The following is a 26,114-nucleotide window of genomic DNA, read 5'->3' on the forward strand; positions in this document are numbered from 1 at the left end:
TGACGATAGATAGCAGGACAATGCTGCGTCGGCCGCGAGCTGAGATGCTATACTTACGTGGCGTGGTAGGGTATTCTGGTTATTTTGACGCAATCGGTGATCGCATCCGTACTTATGGGGTATCGTTTTAAAGAGAATTCACACATCTGCTCACAGAAATTAAGATTTCATTAATATAACCTGTTATTTTCCAATTATACAGGTTTAAACACAATTTTTATGCTATTTTCCGTTAATTTTGATTTTTTGGGGGCCAAAATTTTTCCAATTCGGTTATAGCGAGGACACGGTTATAGCGAGGTTCAAACCCGGAACCGTGACTCCTCGCTATAACGGGACTCTAGTGTAATTCATTGGGAGTTGCTGTTTGCCATTTTCTCAGTAAAATACGGTACCGACAATTATTTTACTCTAAGCCAATATAAGTTGAACAAAGTATAACGAACATATTTTATAAGTATGTGTGTGTTCTCATTATGCTAAGTTAACTCCAAGTTGATGTTATTGATCGTAGGCATTCTTTAACTTTTAGGCAATGTATGTATAGTAAAATATTAGCTTAAAAACTCTTGAAATGTTTTTCTTTTCTATTTTTCGAACTTTGAATAATTTCATTTTTTCGAGTACGAATTCTCATATAACAAATGTTCGACTCGAATTCGAACTTTCGAAGCTTCGCCCACCCCTAGATTTTATTGCAAATTCGTGATTATTAGCTTTAAAATGTCAAAATTCACGTAAAAAATTGTTTTATCGCAAATGCGAATTTTGCATACCCCTACCTATGTAAAATGTCAAACATAAAAAAAAATTTAAAAAAATCTCTAATTACGTTGGACAACCATACAAATTATATAAAATAATTTTTCTGACAATTGGTCAGTAACACAAAAATAATCACTCGTACAGACCCTTGGAAAATAACACAAAATTAAAAATCACATTTTAAAAAACGAATCAATTTTCGTTTGCCTTGATTTCACTATACTTTTGGACAAAATAAACGACTGGACCTCTTGGAAGTTCATCAAATCTTTCGTCGAAGCATTTGTATGCTGATAAAAACGACTGATTGTATCAAGTGCCTTCATCATTGACGTTTTCGACGGAACAGATACGTCACTTGGTTCGTCGTTATCTTTAAAAGATTTGTGCAATGGGAGTGCATGACTTGATGTAAGTTTTTGGACATACGCCATTGCTAAGAACTTTTTCTGTTTGAAGAAAAACTAAAAAATAAAATAAATAAATAAAAATACTCAAAAAAAAACAAAAAACACACAAAATTAAGCAAACAATTGCTGTTGTCAACAAGGATATGAACACCACAAAATATTCCGAAACAGGAATATGGTCAGCAAACAAACAAAGAAAAACAAAGAAAAATGTACTAAGAGAACGAAAAAATCCCCACAAATGATGACAACACAAAAATATTGAAACCCAAAATAATTCAGCACAACAGTTGAAGCGAGACAAAAAACATGACAAAACGAAAAGACAAACAAATACAATAGTTTTACCTAAACAGAAACAAGCGACGTTTCGGGAACTGCTATCTGCTCCCGTCCTCAGGCAGAGACGCACATGGTACGGAAACACAGGTGCGACTGAGAAGGGGCTGGAAAATGAGGGTATTTATCAGAGAAAGGGCTACATCTTGCTCAGCCAATGACAGACGAGCTGTCTCCCCATTGGCTGTGCACCATGTAGTTAAAGCGGATTGGTTATGGTGGGTTGAGTATTGGCTATTGTTTTGTGCTGCAGGGATGTTTCTCTCTTTATCAAAGGGATCCACATATTTTTTAATTCAATGCTCTGCTGGCTGAAAATATTTTTATTGCTAATAATGAAGGCTGATTCTTTGATTTTCCTTTTTATTTTATCGGATTCCTGTATGAGTGGTGTGGAGTCTTCCCAGAGAATTTTGTGGCTATTTTCCCATGTATGTTCAGCAAGTCTGGATTTTAGGGTTTCACCCTTCTTGCAGTTGTTTTTGTGTTCTTTGATTCGGGTGGATAGAGCTCTGCCAGTTTCACCTATGTACATGTGGCCACAGAGCTGCCAACCTCAAATCACACCCATCAGTAATGGCAATTAGGTATATGAAAAAAGTACGCGTAAATCATGCACGATAAATTTTCCCTGGGGCATTATAACACACTCTCAAGATAAAACAAGGACAATAATATGCAAAAGAAAAAGAAAAATATGAATACAATGCAAATTAATGAATAAAAAAAATCTATTTGAACAATACAATCATCTGAATATGTAAGAAATATTAATAATTTTACTGGATATTTTGAATCTTCAATTCAAAGTATTCAAAGTTAAACTTTAAAGCAACTGTCTTTTTATTTGCTTTTTTTTATCCTGGTTGGATAAGAAATGTCATGTAAACAAACAACAAGGCAAACACAAGGACTTGTAAACAATAACTGCGTTCGTTACTTTAGTTTCTTCAGATGTAGCGAAAAAACGAAGATATAGATTTATTGCTCGTCACGGCTTTAAAATGTTCTGCATGTTTCTTTGATTCAATATGCCGTCTACAGTCATCCCTTCCACCATGTGCAATCGAAAAGTCACACGTGCATACATTACAAAACCGTGGCGTTCCAAACATTTGAAAACGACAAGCATGGCCATTCTTTTGAATATTTAAGTCGAAAGTTCTGAAGACTTGCGTGTTTTTTTTCCCAGATACACATTATTCTGTCACACGCTTCATTTCTAAAACCGGCACTGAAGAACACAACACTATCGAAAAACATAAAAAAAATTCACGTCTGTAGACACGACAAAAACACTATGATGAAAAAAATGGCTTTCAAGAAATAAATTAACACAACACAGGTTAGCCAAAGTACCGTACAAAAATTATCGTGATTTAAGTAGCCTTCAAACGATAAGTCCGAGAATATGTACTAGTTGTATCGTACAACGGACGTAATACCATCCCATTATTATTTGCAAACACGAGAATTAATTTACTTATTTCGACAGTACATCGTACATGCGCACACTTACTAGTTCCGTTATTTGTGCAACCAAGCGATGTATTCAAACTGCGTTCACGAAACAAGCACAGCAGAAACGGAATTTTCTCCGTTACCATGCAGCACAAAGCCTCGTTTCCGTAATAAACCAGCGATGTTCCGTAATTCCGTAATTCGGGGTTAAAATCCGTAATAATTACGGAAAATCCGTAATGGTTGGCAGCTATGGGCCACATTCACAGGGGATTTGATACACACAGTTGTGGGATTGTAATTTTTCTGTGGCTGGTTTCACCTTGGTAACAATACTTTTAATAGTAGATTTAGAACGGAATGCTGTTTGAAGTCCATATTTATTTCCTAGGCGTCTTATTTTTTCTGAAAGCCCTTGAACATACGGAATAACTAGGGTTCCTGCAGGTTTCTCAGTTTCTGTGGATTTGAGTGTTTTGTTGGATTTCAAATGCTGTTTGATGGTGTTGACAGGGTAACCATTGGCTATGAGTTCTTTTTTTATATGATTGTGTTCAACCGCAATGGATTTCTCATCAGAACAAATAATCTCAGCTCGGTTGGTTAGTGTGTGAATTATGCCAGTTTTTGTTGTTTTGGGATGGTTGGATGCAAAATTCAGGTATTGGCCTGTGTGCGTAGGTTTCCTGTATACTTTTGTTTCCAGGCTGTTGTTTTTTCTGCTGACTAGTACATCCAGGAAAGGAATGCTACCTTTGGTTTCTTTTTCATATGTGAATTTTATTGATGGCCTCAGAGAGTTGAGGTGGTTCACAAATTCCTCCAAAGTTTCAGGTCCATGTTGCCAGACAGTGAAGGTATCATCCACATAACGGAGCCAGATTTTAGGAGGGCTATTACTTTTGCTAAGTGCTTCTTGCTCAAAGTTTTCCATAAATATATTGGCCATAAATGGTGAAAGAGAAGAGCCCATTGCCATGCCATCGGTCTGTTTGTAGAAAATATCCTTGAACTGGAAATATGTTGTGGTGACACAGAGGGTAATCATTTCCATGATGGATGGGATTGGTATTATAGTTCTGTCCTTTAGGGTTGGATCAGCTTCCAATTTGGCCTTGACAATGCTGAGTGTTTCGGCTACTGGCACATTAGTGAAGAGGCTTTGGACATCAAAACTCACCAGGGTATCGTTGTTTTCTATTTTCAGTGTTTTGACTATAGAAATAAAATGATTAGAATCTTTGACAAATGTATCTGTCTGTCCTGCTAGTGGCTCAACAATTTTCAGGAGATATTTTGATAGTTTCTGGCATTGTGCTGAATTATTTTGGGTTTCAATATTTTTGTGTTGTCATCATTTGTGGGGATTTTTTCGTTCTCTTAGTACATTTTTCTTTGTTTTTCTTTGTTTGTTTGCTGACCATATTCCTGTTTCGGAATATTTTGTTGTGTTCATATCCTTGTTGACAACAGCAATTGTTTGCTTAATTTTGTGTGTTTTTTGTCTTTTTTTGAGTATTTTTATTTATTTATTTTATTTTTTAGTTTTTCTTCAAACAGAAAAAGTTCTTAGCAATGGCGTATGTCCAAAAACTTACATCAAGTCACTTGGTTCGTCGTCATTATTGTCATCATCTTCAGACGCCGCTTCGTTTTGATTAGAAGAGACGAGCTCGACAAGTTCCGTGTTCGTCAACTACCAGCACACGTCAACATTATCATCAGCGCGTAGTGCCGTATACTGAAACTACATCGTACACAACGCTTATGATGCAAGTGTGATACGAGTTATGCTCATTTACGGGCTACAGTCGGCGTGATTCTAAATAAGTTATGCTCGCAGCGGGGCCCTGTCGCAGTGGATTAACGACACTTGCTTTCGTCGCCACGAGGTAAGCTATGCTCGCTGTGGGGCCCCACCTTGTGCGGTGTTGCCAAGACGGCCACATCATGCTCGTTGTTTCATTTGCCGGACGCGTGGAACTGTGCGAAGCTGTTTCTCATTTATTAAGGAAATTGTAGATGTTTTCTCATTGTTTTAGAGCAAAATTACAGGTGTGCAATCAATCGCTATAGCGAAAATGAGCTCACTCTGCATTCGTTATTTCTGAAATTTTTATCCTACGCAGCATATGCAACCTGACGGTGCTGATGGCAATTATCGTTATAGCGGACTTTACGTTATAGACCGTATTCGCTACAACGGACTTTCACTGTACTTACGGGACCCAAACTGCAGAGAGACAAAGCTGACGTTCTCTCATTTCGAGATCATGCAGTTGCATTTACTGCTGACATACGACAGATGTACCGTCAGATTCTAGTTCAAGAGGAATTCCGCGATTGTCAACGAATTCTGTGACAACCGTCTGATGATAATCCAGTTTGTGAGTACAGGCTCAACACTGTGACCTATGGCGTGTCATCTGCACCCTACCTTGCTATCCGCACACTCCGTCAACTGGCTGCAGATGAGAAAGATAGATTCCCTCGGGCATCATCAGTCCTCCTAAAAGACACGTATGTTGATGATGATGTAACTGGAGCACCCAATGCACCTGAGGCTATCTCATTGCAAAGAGAGTTAATTAACCTCCTCAAAGCTGGTGGTTTTCAGTTGCGAAAATTTGCCAGTAACAATTTATCTCTGCTCTCTTGACTTTCCGAAGACTTGGTGCAGGGCAGCAAGGTTCTCCCCTTGGACAATACTTGTAGACTTCCTACCGTCAAAATATTGGGTCTGCAGTGGCAATCTGAAGTGGATGCATTCGCTTACAATGTTCAACCTACTTCCAGACAGCTACGAAGCGGAGCATACTGTCCGACTTGGAGTGAATATTTGACCCTCTAGGTTGGCTGTCACCTGTGGTCCTGCTTGCAAAATGCCTCATTCAGCACTTGTGGATTCGATGCATACATTGGGATGACCCTCCTCCTGCCGACATCCTTGCAACGTGGCAGCGGTTCCAGCGAGAGCTTCCTATTCTGGCTAGCATCACCATTTCAAGATTTGTCCCAGTAACCCAAAAATAACTCTTACTAGAGATCCATGGATTCTCTGATAATTCGGAGCAAGGTTATGCGGCAGTTGTTTATCTCAGAGCCACTTCACCTGATGGCTCAGTATCTGTATACCTTCTGGTTGGAAGGTCAAAGGTAGCCCCAATTAAAAGAGTGTCATTGCCTCGCCTGGAACTCTGTGGTCCTTATCTGCTTGCTCGCACAATGCATAGAATCTTGCAAAATTATGGACCTCATGTGAAACTAGACCAAATATTTGCCTGGACAGACTCTACAGTTGTCCTCCACTGGATCCGTGGATCACCCCATAAATGGAAAACTTTTTTTGCAAATTGTGTCGGCCAAATCCATGACCTTGTCCCAGCAAAGCACTGGAATCATGTGTTGTCAGACAGCAACCCGGCAGTCAGCTGTCACTTAGAGTGCGTCACTTAGAGGCGGGGTTACGCTACAGTCCACGAAAGATGGCAGCACCATCAGTTTTTTTTCCTGTGACACGTAAATGGTGAAAATAAGATTAAATTGAATAATTTTCTTTTCTAATGTTTATTTGAGGTCCATAATATTAGGGGAATTTTACATGGGCACGTAGTAATACAAAATTATGGTAATATATTTTGTCATTTAGTTCACGTTACATGTTGGTTGTATTGTTTAGTTGTTTAGTAAACATGGCTGAAGAAAAGACGCGTATTTGGAACTACAGTAAACTCTCGATTATCCGGGCCTGGATTATCCGGTTTTCGGGTTATCCGTGCTTGATTTTTTTATGAAGTTGTAAAAAAAATGACGGAATGTAGCTACGCCACGACTGCGCTGCGCTTTTTTTTTTTTTTACTGCTGTGTCAGAAAGCTATTTACCTGACCCTTGAGACCCTCGTTCCCCCGCCCTTTCACCCATCAATTTGTCACACTTTAAACCTAAAAGGAATGCCTTGACTGCTGCTTCCGCTCAACTCCCCCCCCCCCCCCCCCCCCGCCCCTTTCGTTTTCTTTTCAAGCGTTCTTTTCACAGCGCCCCGCCACGCTAAAAAAAAAGTCCCTCTACCTCTTTTATCTTCTCACACTCCTGACGGCTGGAAGAGGCATTTTTCACGCAGTTATTTAAATCAGTTCTCCCAGGCACATTTGTTTTTGTAATCATGTCTGGTAAAAGGAAACGTAAAGTGCTGACAATAGCAGAGAAGTTAGACGTTGTGGACAGGTTAAAAAAAGGAGAAACTGCCGCGAAATTAGCACAGGAATATGAAATTGGAATCCAAACCGTGCGAGACATTAGTAAAAGTGAAGAAAAACTTTTGCAGTTTGCTAGTAGATCAGACAGTGTGGCAGGGCCTTCTAAACGTAAAAGCATGAAAACATCTACCCTGCAGATGTTGACAATGCTTTGTATGTTTGGTTTAGGTCGTTAAAAGGGTGGAGGGAGATGCTGAGTTGGGACTGCCACAGCTCTCCCTCCGGTAGCAATAAAGGGGACAGGAGAAGGATGGCGGCAACACAGTGCCAGTATTGTTTACGGTCCAATAAGCTGGGACACGGTATACAAAGCCTTTGCTTATACTCAGAATTCTACTGAAGAGACACTCTTTTGCCAGTAAATACACCATTTTTAAGTGGCGAAACGGATTATCCGGGTTTTATTATGGGCATTCAATTATCCGGGCATCGGAAGGTCCCAATTAACACGGATAATCGAGAGTTTACTGTACTTTGCTAGAAGCAATGATAAACTTAGTGCTAAATGCAAGACATGCAATAAAACTCTGAAAACAATCTACGGCAGCACATCGGGTCTCATAAGGCACTTGACTGAACATCCAACTGTAAAGTTGGAATATGAGACACGGCAAGAATTGTTACGTTCACGGCCCGTTACGGCAAATTCCTCACAACCAGGTCCATCAAAACAACAACGGATTGAAGATGGGAAGTCTTCTTTTCACAGACACGAGAGCCAAACCCCCGATCGTGCATCTTCGGTTTTCTTTGTTCATTGTAAAGAAATATGGCGGTGTTGATAAAATGAAAGACCATAAACCAAGGAACGGTATTTATTTGTATGCCGCCATATTTTTCGTTTTGCCGTGTGTCCGTGAATGTTTATTTTGGACAACTCATGATAACTAATGGTCAATTAGGATAGGTTAGCTACATTATAAATACTTTAAAACATTGTGGACGGTTGATTTGGTTAGCAGACCTGCCAACTTGTAAAGTTGCTTATCAGAAAGATTTTAAAATTTTCCGAAAAGTGCGTAAATAGGTCGCGGCATTTCATGTCAGTTATACACACCAGTTGTTCACCATAAATAAGCGGGAAACATGTGTTATACACATACTTACACACAAACATCACATATCATGCAAATAAATGCTATTCTCCATAATTTAAACAAACAAGATGAAAAATAATTTTCAAAACTTAATTTTCTTATGCTGAACATAAAATTCACTTTTTCTTTTAATAATTCTTGAAAACCAACGTATCTACCAATCTTTTGGATGATGTTTGTTTGTTAATTTTTCCCCCTGAATTTTGCCACACTCAAGTTAAAATTATGCCACTGCAAACACTTGTACAACCTTAACAAAATATGTCACCATGAGGGGATAAAGTTTGGAACAAGAATCTGTGCTACCATCTGTAGAAAGGCAAAATGGCCCATATTGCAAACAATCAACAATATTAGAAACTGCATCTAAAGCCATTTCATTAACAATGGCAGTTGTCTTAGTTCTACCACAACTATAGTGCTTAGCCACAAAACACTTAGGAAACATTTTTTTTTAAGCAGTGGGCCAACATGATCTGCAACACTGAAGGGTATGTTGTGTTCCACTAAAAAACCAGTGAACAAACACACAGCCTGAATAACCTCATTTTCAACACTATTTGTGCCAAAGTAAGTGTTATATCTTTTATTTTCCTCTTGGTATTTGAAATTACTTACATGTTTCGCACACTTTATATGGATAGTGATATCATTTTTGCCCCCATGAGAAATATTAATATCACAGCGACAGACGGAACAAAACGCATGCTTCTCACCTTTCTCATACTTCAGGATACATGAAAACTGTGGAGTATGCCGATATAAGAACTTGAACGTACAGTCAAACCTCTATCTATCGTTTTTCAGGGGACCAACAAAAAAATTCAGTAGATGCGGACATTCAATAGATGTGGACTTCACTCTTAGATTTTGAAAAAAATATTTCAACCTCAAAATTAGTGTCAGAAATATATCAGTTACTTGTCACTAAAGTTTAATCATTTGAAAAAAAATAAAAATTGAAGCATTTTACTTAATTCAATTTACACTTGCAAAAAAAAAAAAACATACGCAAAATAAACCTACATGGAAATTAAAGTCTTTTTCAATATCCTGAAGTCTGAAATGTTTACTCATGCCATCAAATATAGATGTGTACTGAAGAAGCCGATTTTGCCAATATTTAGTTGAATCGGCATTTCTGCCTACTTCCGATACGCTTGTTAATTTTCGGCCGATATTACTGAAAAAACGTGAGAGACTGCCATAACCTAAAAATCCACGAGTACTAGACACCTGCGAGTACTCGAAATTCGAGTTTCGAGTCGAGTTTTTTAGTAATACTCGAACTCGAGCTCGTGGTTTTCAACAACTCGAAATTCGAGCGAGCTTTTCTTGCACTCTACCTATAGAAAAAAAAACTCTCATTATATCGGAATAAAAGTCTTACAACACTATTATCCTTTACTTTATAATGTAACATGATCGACCGTATACATGAACACATCATTTTTACGTACCCGGGATTTACGAATTTCCGTGATTAATTTTTTTTACTTCTATAATTTTCCGCATAGCATTAATGTATCACTTTCCTGCTTTATGCGGAAGTATTTCCCGCTTTATGCGGAAACATTTCCCGCATTTTACTGTAAAAAGCGTTTAAATTGTCCGGGGTCTCATCATTTACGCCATTAAATGTGTGATATAAAGTCCCGTTTAAAAATTTTATGAAAGTTCCTGCCAGTAATGGCGCACGTAAATATAAATATGAAGAAAAGACAAATGAACAACAACTTACGAAGAAATATGGATGATGTACCATAACTGCAGTACAATTCCAATAGTTATCTTAAGATAATTACCATAAAAAGAACTAAAGATTCTTTGTAGATACCATAACTACTGCAGAAGCATGATAGTTACCACATTTGCATTATAGTTGCCGTAATAACCGAGAAGTGTATTTACCGTGATGGTAATGTATTTATTTAGGACATATTAAAATTAAAGAACATTATTGAAAAAAAAAAGGATGTTAAATCTTGATATGTACGGTTGGCACATGTTGCTAAGAAATAATGTGATCTGAAAGAATGCAGTACTACTACGAAAAGTGAAAAGGGTACTCGTGGATTTTTAGGTTATGGCAGTCTCTCTTTCGTTTTTCAGTAATATCGGCCGAAAATTAGCAAGAGTATTGGAAGTTGGCAGAAATGCCGATTCAACTAAATATTGGCAAAATCGGCTTCTTCAGTACAGCTCTACATTTGATGACATGAGTAAACATATTTCAGACTACAGGACATTGAAAAAGACTTTAATTTCCATGTAGGTTTATTGTGCGTAAGTTTTTTTTGCAAGTGTAAATTGAATTAAGTAAAATGCTTCTATTTTTATTACTTTAAATTGATTAAACTTAATGACAAGTTACAGATATTTGACACTAATTTTGAGGTTAAACAATTTGGTAAATATGTAGAGTAACGGTATATGCGAAAAAAAAATGCTAAAAATCTATGCTCTTTCACTTCCTCTTTTCAAATCAACCGGCGGAGATAAGAAATTCCAAATACTTTAGGAGATATAGAATTTTTTAATTTTGCAATACAACACCTGTACAACCATTAGACCGACGCCATTTTTGTTATTTTGCCGTATGTTCGTGAATGCTTAATAAATAAAATGGTCGATTAGGTCAGGTCAGTTACATTATTAATACTTTCAAACTAAGCGGACATAAAAAATAATGTGAATTAATTTCAATGGTTCTTTAGTTTTAAAGTATTTATAATGTAACTGACCTGACCTAACAAACCCGGACAAATGATGAACATTAACAACTCACGTAAAATATTTTTGTTACTTATTACTTGCGCAACAATATCCAAATAAAAAATAAGACTTTAAAATTAGAAACGTTAAAAACCCACCTAAGTTGGAGGCGGGTACATTTCCTTTGCCATTAGAAGGAAATGATGTAGTCGTTCACCTACGTCGCGATACCTCCGACGGAACATTAATAAATAAATAAATAATCACGTATTGGTTCATTTGAATACTGGCCAATCACGGAACTGTCACGTGACAAAATTGTCCAATAAGAAACATAATAGATACTCGTAAACCAGAAACAATGGTGATCGCCGCATGAATACCCAGGTATTGTGATGAAAATTAAAAAATTCGATATTCCTAAAGTATTTGGAATTTCTTATCTCCGCCGGTTGATTTGAAAAGAGGAAGTGAAAGAGCATAGAATAAAAGTATTTTCGGAATTTTAGCATTTTTTTTCCGCATATACCGCGACTCTACATATTTACCAACAATTTTACTAAAGCATTCCAGCCACACAGGTTGCCAGCGAGAAATGCTTCTCATCTGCTGTAAACACCATCTCCAATCGTAGAGCTAATTTAACTCCTGAACGTGCAGAACAAATTATTTTTCTGCATGATAGATTGAAGAACAGAATTTAATACTCTATGACAATCTCTCTCAGAATTTTTGTGCTGAAAAGTGGAAATGTTGAAACAATGTGAATGTACTTTTCAAACAACATGATTTTTGGTGCTCAGTTAGTTGAAGCTCAGTAAGGACTCCAGAAAAATTGACAAGGATGAAATTATTCCAAAGATATGTTACATTTACACAAACATATACGTACTTGTAAACTGTGGTTATGTTAGTTGGATGATATCAGTTGCTAATGAACCAATGGAAACAGGTTAGATTCAATGGAAAACATGTTTTTTTTCCTAGCAGTGCAAATTATAAAAGCACTCTGTAAATAGTTACCCAAAATTAATAAGCCCACTTCATTTTAATACTTTATTCAAACATTATACCTACTAAGTTTAAGGTAAAAATAATTTCCCAAAAGTGTAACTGTATCACAAAAGCTCAAGCTTCGAGAACTTTCAAGTAAGCTCGCTCGAGCTTGGCTCAAAGTAAAATTCTTAGGCTTGCAGACCTCTAATGTAGGTCTATCTATTTAGTAGGCTAACAATGATAATGGTTTCTTTTTTTATTTCCATATTTTTCTCAAAAGTTCTCACATTTTATTACTCCATCACAGTAAATTTATGTGCAATAAACTTTAAAAAAAAACTCGAACTCGACTCGATACTCGCGAGTATTTTAGCAAACTCGCTCGAGCTCGACTCGAAGTGAAAATCTTCTGCTCGCAGAAGCCTAACGAGTACCCTTTTCACTTTTCGTAGTAGTACTGCATTCTTTCAGATCGCATTATTTCTTCGCAACATGTGCTAACCGTACATATAAAAATTTAACATGCTTTTTTTTTCAGTAATATTCTTTAATTATGTCTTAAATAAATACGTACATTACCATCACGGTAAATATACATCTCGGTTGTTACTGTAACTATAGTGCAAATGTGGTAGCTATCGTGCTTCTGTAGTATTATGGTATCAACAAAGAATCTGTAGTTCTTTTTATGGTAATTATCGTAAGATAACAATTGGGTTTGTACTGTAGTTATGGTACATCATCCATATTTCTTCGTAAGTTGTTGTTCATTTGTCTTTTCTTCATGTTTACGTGCTCCATTACTCGGCTGCAGATTTAAGGTGATTTTTACTTATACAATCGTTACTGTTTTTATGACGGTTTCTGTCTAAGAAATGGTTATTTCTGCAAAATATTTATGGTTAAACGATCATTTATTATAATTTATAGTGACGGGACCACATATTTTGTACGATCAATGCGGACAAAACGATAATTCGAACATCAGTACAAGCGGACTTTTTTAACCTTAGTTGTATGGCAATTTTGGCGGGACCGTAGAAAGTATACGATAAACACGGACAATCGATACATGCGAGTTCGATAGATAGAGGTTTGACTGTATTGTTTATTTTTATCACACATTTTATACCTTTTGTAGGCACATAGGTACTATATTTATGCAACAAAAAAGAAAAATAATTGACGTCTTGACTCAAACAACTTTATTTCTTTCTTGCTTCACTACGCAACTAAATGTATGTGAAACTCAAATACACTCCCAAACATAACTGTATCGTAAATATTTTGCTTTCACTGAACCACTATTTGTTATCAAACACAACACTACACGCTTGGAGCATAACCTGCAATCTCGTAGACGACGGGCCCATCTACAACAGTCCGAACCTGTGGCTTATGGGCGGTCCGTGTCCTTATCCCATAGATAAAGGTTACTTTCTTAATGGAATGAATGACGTCACATTGTCGCACATACGACTGTCCAGTCTACAATTACGATGTCTGATGTCTGAATCTAACGTTTTCTAAAGTATTCACCACAGCGCAGTACTGTGGAAGCGCGGCAAAAATTGTCGCCGGGTCAGTGCAAATATATAGTATTCTGTATTGTAAACTACAGTACATGTACCACAAATAGCGGTTAAAACAATCTTGCAGCACATTAAAATCGGTACTTCCTTTCTTCTTGCCATAAAAACCATTACAAAACTGTGGTATTGTACGTGACATTTACGGCACTGTTCTAACAAAAATACGGTACAAAAACTGTACATATGGTATTTACCGATGCAAGTACACTATTTTATGGCACGAGATTGAAAATGCTAGCCCGTGAGTCAATGTAGAATTTCAGGCCAGCAGAAACTTAATACGTAAAATTAATGCCGCTCCCCGTAAAAACGTAAGAATTGCAATTACCCGTACAAATTACGGCAGAATCGTACAAGTTGGCAGGTCTGGGTTAGGATAGCTACATTAAAGATACTGTGAATTCATGTAAACGGTTTCCTAGCGGTTTCTTACATGAAAACAGAGCATTATACTAAGTCTGTTTTCTAATGGCGCTGTTGTGGTAAAAAACACTCCAAAACTTATAAATATACCTACTGGCATCCTATATAGCTTATGATTTTTTTTTCCCCGATTTTTCCCGATTTCCCGAGTGAAATTTGATTTTCCCTCCCGAAATTTTCCCGAGGCTAAATTTCCTTTCCCGCACACCCCTAGTTTTAATGTACTTGGAATTAAAACTTGGAACTTTATTAACATATAGTTGAAGTCTCAATTGTGATACATCATGTTTAGAAGTGTTTCACTGTAGCAATTGAGATGAGTGGATTGCAAACAGTTTAAAAATTTAACTATTTGAAATTAACCTACATGTAAATCCATTGAAATGCATGTATTTTGCTATGTCAAAAGTACATTAAAGAATTGAAGTTTTTTCATTTTTAACTTTTACATTATTATTTAATAGTAATTATGTGTTAGAATCTACCAAATATGTGCTAGAAATTTAGAGTACAGTAACTTAGAGTAATGAACATGCTTTTTAAAATTATGTAAGTTGTATATAATGTTAATCTGTGCATAGGAAAAAAAATTAAGGCAATTACATTTTGAAAAACACAAATGTCCTTTTTTCTGAGTACATTATTCTGTTGAACTTCATCATTAAAAAATTGTTAGGAATCGAAATCGATTCCAAGAATCCAACCTTTAGTTTAGGAATTGAAAATGGAATCGGAATCGGTATATTTTAGGAATCGGCCCAACACTATTTAAAACGTCTTTAAAAGAAAATTTAAACATCAGACAACTTTGTATTTCTGTTAATTAAATAATTAAGCTGTAATATCCGAATAAGTATTAGATTTAAACTTTAAAATACATTGTTTTACACGGGAAAACTACCTACACAAAGCGCTCTGAATCTAAAAACATCATGCAAAGTTTATGCGATAAAACACGGTATTTGAATTTGTGTCACTGTTTTGATACATTTCTTAGACCTTTGTCCCAGTTAGTAAGCCAAAACAGTTTTACATAGATTATTTTACACATAGCTAACTTGACACTTATTAAGAAATGATGCATCTTAAATAGAGGTGCCCTTGGATGGGCATCAAGTGATTTGGTTCAGCACAGTAGGTAATATGAAGATGTTAAAAATGAATTCATGTTAGTGCTACAACAGGTATGGAAGAAAATGATTTTCTCATGAATGAGTTCAGCACAAGAGGACATTTCAGTTTCTAGATACATGGGTATTCTACTTGCATAGACAACAAAAATGTTAATTTTACATTAGAAGTAATTTCCTAAGAGTAGAACCTAATTCATGAAAATTTGTAACTGTAGTAGGTTTTAAAACTATATTTTCTTGATTAGCCCACAAACCTAACCTATCCAGCATTTCAAAACTTTTATAGCATTTTAAGTGTAACTAACTTAACCTAACCAACCACTAATTTTAATTGCAGGTAATAAAATACTGTGAATATTGCAATACTAATCTTACAGAATGAAAATGTGTGTTTCAAAACATAATACTAACCATAATGACTAATCTACTAATCCATAGAAATTTTATACCTGTATTATACATTACAAAAATTATTTTGACTATCTTAAAATAATGTAGGTTTCTCTAGTGAAGTGAAGCAAGTACAACAATCTGTGCATACATGATATCTGCTAGAAGAGTGAACATTGCTCTAGGGTGCATAGTGAAAATCACTTAGTTTTAAAATTGTGTTACCTCTTCAGTCATTTATGGTGGGTGAAAAATGGAGGAAGTAAAAAAAGATACCCCTGCAAGATATCATATGTTTACACACCATGCTGATGGTGAGGTAGTAAACGAGGTCAAACATGGCATACGTGAGAATAAAAAACAAACATTGAAACCTCTTTTTTCTCAATACAGACAAAACTTACGGCATTGTAAGAATAAATAATAAAGAATTTGACTTTGGCGTCACTACAAAAAAATGTCACAGCATGTCTGGATAGTAGATTCCTCATTTCTTACACTTGTAGCTAATGTTTTCAACAATATCTGTACACAATTTCACTCCTAACCACATTTCAAACAAAAATAATAACCGGATAGGCACTGTGTTGTGATATTTACATATCTGTATAAAGCTTTATCAGTTTGCTGAGAGATCTGATCTATTTTAAACAACTTGACAAGTTTTATCCCTGGTAAAACTTAACTAGCAATAAAGCAAGCTTTTTACTGTATACGCCTTTAAAAAAATTATTAAAATCTTTTTAAGGTTTTTAGTTTTCCCAAACTCCAATAATTGAACTTAATTCCCAAAGCTTGTGACACGCCTAGTTGAAAGAGTATGAGAGCGGTACCTGGAGCTGTGGGACTTGCTACGCGAGCGCGAGCGCTTGGTGCCGTGTCCACGGCTGCCACTGCGCTTGCGGCTTCGCTCCCGCTCGTCCCGGCTCGTGCTGCCCAGCATCGCCTTCTCCCGGTCCCGGAGCCGGCTGCGCTCCCGGTCCTCCCTCTCGCGCTCCCTCTCGCGGTCCCTCTCCCTCTCACGGTCTCGCGCGTCCTGCTTCTTCTGCTGCCGCCGCTCCTCCACCGTCTTCTGCAACCACCAGGCACGCACGCTGCACACCCCACGCACCAGTCACAAGTCGGTAGTTCAGGCTCGCATTCACATTTTGTTTTTCCATTTGAAGTTGAAGAAAGGTTTTTGTTGCATGACTTACTGATTTAAATTGTTTGGCGTGCTCTTTTATACTTCACTTTTTAAATAAACGTACTTTCCATGAATGGGTTTTGTTTTTATGAATAACTTTACCTAACAAAAAATGTTTTCTCTCGCATAAACATTGCACCTCTACTTTTCAAACTTGATTTTAGTATAAAATGTGCGACGATTAAGCAATAAAACACTGTAATTCAGAAGAACCGGAAACTAGAGGTATTATGAGAGGTAGTGTTGAGTTATATGACTGTCAAATGGTTGTCCTCCTAACATACAAAAATCATTACTAGTGGTGCACCGATGTGGATACCGATGAATCGTAATCGGCGATTATGGGTACTTACCGATTAATCGTAATCGGCGATTATCTTAACGATTACTTTGCCGATTATTTACGTCCCGGCGTAATTAAGTAGGTTTTTACCGTGTAATATTTTGTTACACATTTTAGGATGAAATACGGTAATATTTGTAAATATTACAAAATTCATCTAACTCCGTCATATCATAAATAAAGATATTTTGTTAAGTTTAATAAATCTCATTGCCTCGAACAATAAAAAAGACATTTTTCCTACACGTTTATTTACGTTTCGTCTTTTGATTAGTGGCCTTGTACATTACCTATAGCCAGAGATGTAAAATAGATGGCACGCAATCAAAATACCACAAACAGTTGCAGTGGATTCTATGACAATCAATCTTTTTGAGTCGTAGTAGCGGTTTAAAATCGTGGTCCCGATACCTTCTAGTTTTTATCACTGCGTTTTACAAACTAGTTATGGGCGTCTTTGGTAACATTATCCGTTTGTTATTTGTATGACGTGGAAAGTGAAAAAGAATTTATAATTTTATATAATATTCAGTCAACATAAATAAAATCACTTGTGCTAGATTTGGTTTTTAGTCTTTTTTATATAATTATAGTGAGATGGCGAGTAGGGAGAAAAAAAAGTGAAGTGTGGAAACATTTTTCTATAAACTCAAGTGAACAAAATAAAGCAACATGTTTACATTGTTAAACGGTAATTTCTCGATGCAACCTTATGTGATAGTCAATAATAATGCTAGTTTTCCGCAACAAAAACTTACCCTTTGTAAATTACAATTATTAGACTGTAGTTCAAGTTGTTTACAATAACAAATATAACTAGAAGTTAATTTAATTTACACTTTACAATGACTTAATAGTGTATTTTATATATTTTTATCCTGTTATTATAACTGTATTCTCAATTTTACCTAAATTCACATGGGAATAAAAATTTTTGTGTGCATTGTTACACTTAAAAAAATTTCTTCATTATAATCGGTAACTGAATCGGTATCTGCCGATTATTGCTCTCATAATCGGTAATCGAATCGGTAATCGGTAAAGTCATATCGGTGCACCACTAATCATTACATTAAATATGATTATCACAAAATGATGTAAATTAGTCTAGAACAATAATAAAGATAATAACATAAAAACTGTAAACCGTCTGACTGATTACAACGTAAATAAAATTATAAAGATGATACATTAAATGACTGCTACCGCAGACTCCTGGGCAAATTGAGTCTCGTGAATATAAGAAAAATTACTAAATACTATTTAACAGAGGGAAATATTTCAGGAAATTCTGAACTTGCGAATTGCTTTGAAAAGATTGTATTTACAAATTTTTTTCTATCCATTCAAAAATATTCATGAATTTTTATTTATTTCACAGTCTCTTTTTTTATAATTATTAAATAGATAATCAAAAACGCAGTGTGACTGCAGAAAATATTACTGTAGCGCATCAGCCTAATTTGAGCGGCAGCGGGAGGCAGAGATAATATATTTATTTTCTTAATTACACAGAATTTTAAAAATAACATATCATTCATGTTTATACATGATTTTTTAATCTTTAAGAAAATAATTGTGGCTATAAATCTTATTAGAAAAGGAATATAAAATTTTAAATGTCAGCATTGTTCCTCAACGCTGTCAGGTATCTCTGCAGTCACAAGAAAAACTTGCTTTGTTCTAACAACTCGCCCTCCCTCCCAAGTCTTCAAGGGACGGGAGGTTAGAGTTGAAGACAGTTATCTCTCTCTTTCTTGAGTTGTTCTTGGGATATTTTCATCACCCCTAGTGCTTTTCCTGGTAGGATCTATTTCCCTTCATACATCCCTCCATAACACCTGTTCAACCAGCCTTAGCAGTTCCACCCCTGTGAATCACATTCCAGCCACAGATTTGAAAAAAAGAATGAAACAGTAGAATGAAATATTGTCACATTTTGAAGTCTTTCAATTGTAACAAATCCCTATTTAATTATTTCTGCATTAACTAAATACATTTTCTGAACGAATACTAAGTATATCACAATTACAAAGTATATACAGTGAAACCTCGATTCTACGTACACTCACGGTTCTCCAAAATTTGTCCTTACGACCGAGTTGTACGTACGAACCATTGAGGCCAAATTACGTCCATTTGTGGCTACACCCCACCCCCTCCACCAGCAATTCCCCCCCCCCCCTTGCTGCAGCGGGAAATGAATTGACATTGCAGTTGCCGTGTCCTGCTGTCACGGGAAATTATCTGCCGTGTCTATATATTATGCTGATGTATTTTCGATCAAAAATATATCCTATTCGTGCAGAAACAACACTTAAGCTAATCAAACGTAAAAATAAAAAAAAACTCGACACTGAAGGCAGTGTCGTAAGCCCCGTGTTTACATTTTTTATGTTTGATATCAATAAAATAATAATTAACGCACAATATATTCGCTCAAATAAAAAAATACCGTGGGTACTTTCAGTGTAGATAATATTAGCTAGTAGGCCTAAAAACATCGTGAAAAGCGTAAAGTTTATAGTCGGCAATAAATATTTTAAAACGCAAAATATACATATTTTATAACATGAAGAGTTGCTTTTATTTCTAAACTTATAATAATTTAAGCCTAGGCATGTAAAAGTCCACGTAATTATAGCAGGAGACAATCTAAAATGCACGAGGGAAAAACGTAATCTCACGAATGTATAAACGTAACGGGAATATTACGTGGCTGCTTAAGTTCTAATACTGTATTTATGTCACAACTTAGCCGAAATACTGTTACGAGACATAAACTTTACAAGATAAAATGAGCGGAGTCTTGGTAACTATTTTATACGCATTTTATAATTTCGGAAGTATTGTACAGTGGACGCATATTTTTAAACTAACCATATATTTCTGGGGAACGTAATTTATTATTGGTATCAAGACATCAAGATGAACGTAAATTTTAACACGTCACGGCAGCGAGAAAATTGGTGCGTATACCAAAAAACTGGTATTAGAACTGTACAAAACTGGTACACGGAAGGAAGAGCTTATATTTTTTTCCGCTAAGATCTCTTCTATTGGCTGGCTGCTGATGGAAGGTGACGAGTCTCGGCAGAGCGTTGAGTGAGTTATACTGTGCATGCGCAGCTCAGCGAACAAAGAGAGCCAGCTGGCGGCCACGCCGCGCCGTAACAGCAGCTGACCGAGTACAATGACCTTTCTGCGCGTACGGCACGCTATGATCGACGGTAAATTTTCATCAATTTGCGGCCTTTTTTTTTTTTTTTTAAATTTTTTACTGTGACGCAATGTGTATGTAGCCCGTATTTGTTATAAACGCAGCAGGTTGAAACTGTATTTTAATATTCTTTAACGTATTTGTTACACTTTTCATATATATATATATATTTTTTTTGCCTCATTTTTCACGGTTTCTGAAAATCTGTACGTACGAGCGAGGTGTACGTACGAACCGGGGGCCGTTCGAGCGAGGTTTGACTGTATGTATATTCCTAGATTTCTCCAGGTTTCAAATCAGTGAGGTTTCATTAATGTGATTGTTTCCCTATATGTAAAACGGTTTAGACTTTAATACTGTACATTTTACGAACATCGCAACTATTTAACCCATTGAAAATTTTTTTTTTACAATTTACCCTTTTAATAAGTTTTCCTGCTTCAGAAGCACATTTTGTTTGGTTTTCCAACATTTTCTTAGGAGGGTTTTACTGTATTAACTAGTGGTGCACCGATATAACTTTACCGATTACCGATTCAATTACTGATTATGAGAGCAATAATCGGCAGATACCGATTCAGTTACCGATTATAATGAAGAAATTTTTTTAAGTGTAATAATGCACACAAAAATTTTTATTCCCATGTGAATTTAGGTAAAATTGAGAATACAGTTATAATAACAGGATAAAAATATATAAAATACACTATTAAGTCATTGTAAAGTGTAAATTAAATTAACTTCTAGTTATATTTGTTATTGTAAACAACTTGAACTACAGTCTAATAATTGTAATTTACAAAGGGTAAGTTTTTGTTGCGGAAAACTAGCATTATTATTGACTATCACATAAGGTTGCATCGAGAAATTACCGTTTAACAATGTAAACATGTTGCTTTATTTTGTTCACTTGAGTTTATAGAAAAATGTTTCCACACTTCACTTTTTTTTCTCCCTACTCGCCATCTCACTATAATTATATAAAAATGACTCAAAACCAATTCTAGCACATGTGATTTTATTTATGTTGACTGAATATATAAAATTATAAATACTTTTTCACTTTTCACATCACATACAAATAACACAACAACGGATAATTTTACCAAAGACGCCATAACGAGTTTGTAAAACGCAGTGATAAACTCTAGAAGGTATCGGGACCACAATTTTGAACCGCTACTACGACTCGAAACGATCGATTATCATAGAATCCACTGCAACTGTTTATGTTATTACGATTGCGTGCCATCTATTTTACGTCTCTTGCTATAGGTAATGTACAAGGCCACTTAACAAAAGACAGAACAAAAGACGAAACGTAAATAAACGTGTAGGAAAAATGTATTTTTTATTGTTCAAGGCAATGAGATTTATTAAACTTAACGAAATATCTGTAATCATGATATGACGGAGTTAGATGAATTTTGTAATATATACAAATATTACCGTATTTCGTCCTAAAATGTGTAACAAAATATTACACGGTAAAAACCTACTTAATTATGCCGGGACGTAGATAATCGGCAAAGTAATCGTTAAGATAATCGCCGATTACGATTAATCGGTATCCGCATCGGTGCACCACTAGTATTAACCCCAATGTTGATAATTACAGCAACAACTTATGCAACAGCTTCACAATTGGAAGCAACTAAATATCAGTTATTTCAAAGTTTAAGTATTTGAAATGGATTTTAATAAAAATAATTATTTTGTTTGGTATTTAAAAAATTAGAATATTTACACAGGCCTAAAGATAACCATAGCAGATACACCAAAAGAGATAACACGAAAAAAAACACAAAAACACCAAAACTAACTAATATTTTAACAACATGATGGAATACATTAGGACATTAAACCCTGTAATTTTTTAGTTTTCCAAAGATATTTAAAAAATTTTCCATGCATTAAAACATTCTCTAATGTCAACCAAACATTAAAAATTGTGACGGCTTCAACTAGCACCTTAAATCACGATTCTATAGTCCAGACATACATAATTTCTATTTGTGGTATATGTTGTTTATCAAACCTCCCAACAACAAAGGCTTTACTTAGCCTTAGAACAAATTATTTCACAGCACTAATACAAAACATACTACTCACTCTTAACTGCAATAGTTGTTTATTACTAAAAATTTTTTTAAAAAATACTTTATATACTTAAATTACCTAAGAATCCAGGTTTTCTCTTTGACTTTTAAATTTTCTGGGTGTTCCCTGTTTTGCCTGTATGTGGCCACTTTGCAGGGAAAGCATAAGCGAGCGCCTCGCGGGAAAGTTACCTCGAGCTCGCCCAGCTTCTCGCGGATCTTGATGAAGCCGAGGTGCAACTTGCCCCCGAAGTGATCGGCCAATCGGCGGTCGTTATCATGGATGCCCAGGTACGCGGAACACACCTCGCATACGCGAAGCTTCTGCTGCTGGTAGCTGCTGGCCGGCATCGAGTTGCGATACTCGCTCTCTGCCGACACCTTTCTCTTTCGCAGGTCCTCTATCTGTGACAAACAAAACAAAATAACATACATATGTAAATATGCTGTGCCAATACTTAAAATTAAAACTACCTGCATAAACAATTTACTATTCACATTTAAAGTACTTATATATTTGTCCCTCAAAGAAAAGTTGTTTGATTTGCAGTTTCTAATAGGGTTCTGCGAATATTCGAAATTTCCGAATTCGAGTTCGAATTTTTTGATATTCGATTCGTCAATTCAAATCGAATTAATTTTACAATAATTCGACTTGCAAAATCTGGCCCGGATACACTAATATAAGACATCCCCCCCCCCCCCCCCCTCATGTTAAAAGAAATGTAAATGGACAATTAAATCTTCCACTTACAAAAATTATACAGCGAAACCCCTTATTTACGTTACCGTTATTTACGTTTTCCCGTTATTTGAACCATTTTATTTCTGTCCCGTTTTAACCTCATTTGATGTAATGCAATAAATTCCCGTTGCTTACAACGCGCCTATTGCTTTACGCAGTTTACGCCGTTCGTTCTGATATAACTGCATACTAACTTAATTAATCCTATTACAAAGTAATCTGATGTGTAAATCATGTTTTAAAGACTTTTTAAAAGTTATAAACTTCATCATAACGTCTCGGGAGTCGCTTTATACCGCTTATAAAAACGTAAGCAGCGCCAGTTTGGTTGTGTTGATTCCTGTATTCCAGTATAGAGAGCGCGCACGTAGTCAAAGATTTATATTGATAGCTCGCAGACTGCAAGCACGCGCGCGCACTCTGTCAGGAACTGAGTTAACCCGCACGATCGTTATGCGTATAGTTACAAATCATGTTCTTGTACTGTTTTTTTTTTTACGTTGAATAAAGTTTTTTTTTTTTTTTTTCATCACTCATTAATTAAAATTATTTGGCGTGCTTTCGAAAAGTCTACTTTTTAAATAAATGTACTTTCCATGAATAGGTTTTGTTTTTATGGATTACTTTACTTTTTTTTTTTTTTTTGCATAATAGTAGCACCCACGGTCTCACCCCTAACTTTCAAACTTGATTTTAGAATAAAATGTGCGATGCTTAAGGGGAATGGAAAGGTACAATATTTTTGGAATCATGGAATCGAAGATCAAGGATAAAATCTGAACTACTCATCATATTTATTTGCGGTTTGTTTTGCCAACTAGATAATTTAATTACGGAGGGTTGTGTGTACAGCAGTGGCCACAATAATGCATAGTTTTTTAGAAAAAAAATTAAATAACTTTATGCAGAAATAAGGGGTATTATCCACAAAATTAAAAATTATACCAAAATGTAATTTTTATATTGTGTAATATAATATTATCTAGAACTCTATTATAATCAAAGTGAAAAACACTTGATCGGTGAATTTTAAAGGAATTTTAACCAATTAAAACCTGCCATGCAACATTTAGGTAAGGAAGGACACGCTTGTTGAGCAATTACGTAAAATTCTGTATTATAGAGCTCTAGATAATATTGTATTACACCATTCAAAAATTATATTTTGGTATAATTTATAATTTTGTGGCTAATACCCCTTATTTCTGCATAAAATTATTTAATTTTTTTCTAAAAAACTATGCATTATTGTGGCCACTTCTGTACACACAACCCTCTGTAATTAAATTATCTAGTTGGCAAAACAAACCGCAAAGAAATATGATGAGTAGTTCAGATTTTATCCTTGATATTCGATTCCAGCATTCCCAAGATATTTTACCTTTCCATTCCCCTTAAGCGATAAAAATTGTAAATTTGTTTTTTTTCTTTTGTACAACTTCCTTATGCTGTGATATTTTTATTAATATTTTTATCCTTGAAAGTCAAACATGCTAAATAAGGTAAGCTGTGATACTTTTTATGGTCTTTCCTTTATTTACACTTTCCCGCTTTTTAAACTTTTTTACTTTGACCCCATGAAAAGTCGAAATAAGTTTTACTGTAAATAATGTGCGTAGCCATGTTCCACTTTATAAAATAACCAACTAAAACTGTCAAACGTTCAATCACACTAATGATTGCCAGTCTGTAAATTTACAAAATACAGTAATTAGTATGATTTTATGTTAGTGCTACAGACATATAATTTTTAATTTTTTTTTTCTTCAATTTTTGAGAATCTGGTTGTGCTTCTTAAATATAGTCTCACTTTAATTTTAGTTACTTGACTTAAAGTGTGAATTAAATGACAGGTTTTTCAAAGGTGATCTATGTTATTTTAATAAATATTCTCAAATTTAATTTGAAAAAAATTCGAAACTCGTGAATTTTTTGAAAATTGATTAGAATTTGATTCGAACTGAAAAATCACAATTCGCAGATGTCTAGCTTCTAAGTAACATATCTCATGAATTAGGTAATATTTTGTAGTAGTTGTGTGATAGATTCGAAGTAGTGCTTTATTCATCCACCTAAGTTTTCAAATTTTTTGTGCATACACAATGGTAAAAATACTTCTGTCTTCAATTACTATTTCGCTTTAAACCCAAAGTCACAGCACTTATACAACATTAAATACAGGGTAATTATAGTCAGTGAAACATTTCAAAAAATCGGTACAGTGAAATGGCTAAGAATTATGTAACAAATTATATACCACATGAAAGAAAAACTCTCAAAGTTTTTCTTCACTAGTTATAAATGTTCTGTGTGTCCACCTTGCGTCACACGACACACATCTAATCGATAGTCTAATTCTGCCCATACCAGACCCAGAATATCAGGAGTGATGGTAAGAGCAGCTGCTACGATGCGGTGTCTCAATTCGTCAAGGTTCTGTGGTAGAAGTGGAACATAAACACTATCCTTGATGTATCCCCAAAAGAAAAAATCGCAAGGTGAAGTCCGGTGATCGTGGTGGCCACGGGAGTAGCACTTGGTCAGCGGCCGCCCCACAGCCCATCCAGCAATGTGGCAACGTCTCATTCAGATAATCTCGTACCACATTGTGGTAATGAGGTGGAGCACTATCTTGTTGGAGATGAAGTCCCTGCTATCAGCTTCAAGTTGTGGCATAAGCCACAATTGCAGCATGTCGAGGTAAGTGAAACCAGTGACAGTTCTCTCAGCGAAGAAGAAGGGGCCATAAACTGTCTTGTTTGACATGGCACAGAACAAGTTAACTTTTGGCGAATCTTGGACGTGTTCGAGAGTTGCATGTGGATTCTCTGTCCCCCATATGCTATGATGTGTCGGTTGACTCTTCCTGAGAGATGAAAAGTGGCTTCGTCACTGAAGATTAATTTGCTTGCAAAGGCATTGTCTTCAAGGCGGTTCTGCATG

At 35.7% G+C, this 26,114-nt stretch overlaps 1 protein-coding gene across 2 annotated transcripts in view; it reads right to left on the bottom strand.

Moving 5' to 3' along the window:
- LOC134527528 (putative RNA-binding protein Luc7-like 1) overlaps nt 1-26,114 on the bottom strand; it is a 99,744-nt gene that overhangs the window by 13,171 nt on the left and 60,459 nt on the right. For both annotated transcript variants that reach the window (XM_063360274.1, XM_063360275.1), the window contains 2 exons: nt 22,619-22,831; nt 16,412-16,650 (listed from right to left, as the gene is read on the bottom strand). In XM_063360274.1, the coding sequence (XP_063216344.1) occupies nt 16,412-16,650; nt 22,619-22,831 (452 nt within the window). The remainder of the gene's footprint in view (nt 1-16,411; nt 16,651-22,618; nt 22,832-26,114) is intronic.

The sequence above is a fragment of the Bacillus rossius genome, chromosome 1 (genome assembly GCF_032445375.1).
Source record: "Bacillus rossius redtenbacheri isolate Brsri chromosome 1, Brsri_v3, whole genome shotgun sequence".
NCBI lineage: Eukaryota > Metazoa > Arthropoda > Insecta > Phasmatodea > Bacillidae > Bacillus > Bacillus rossius.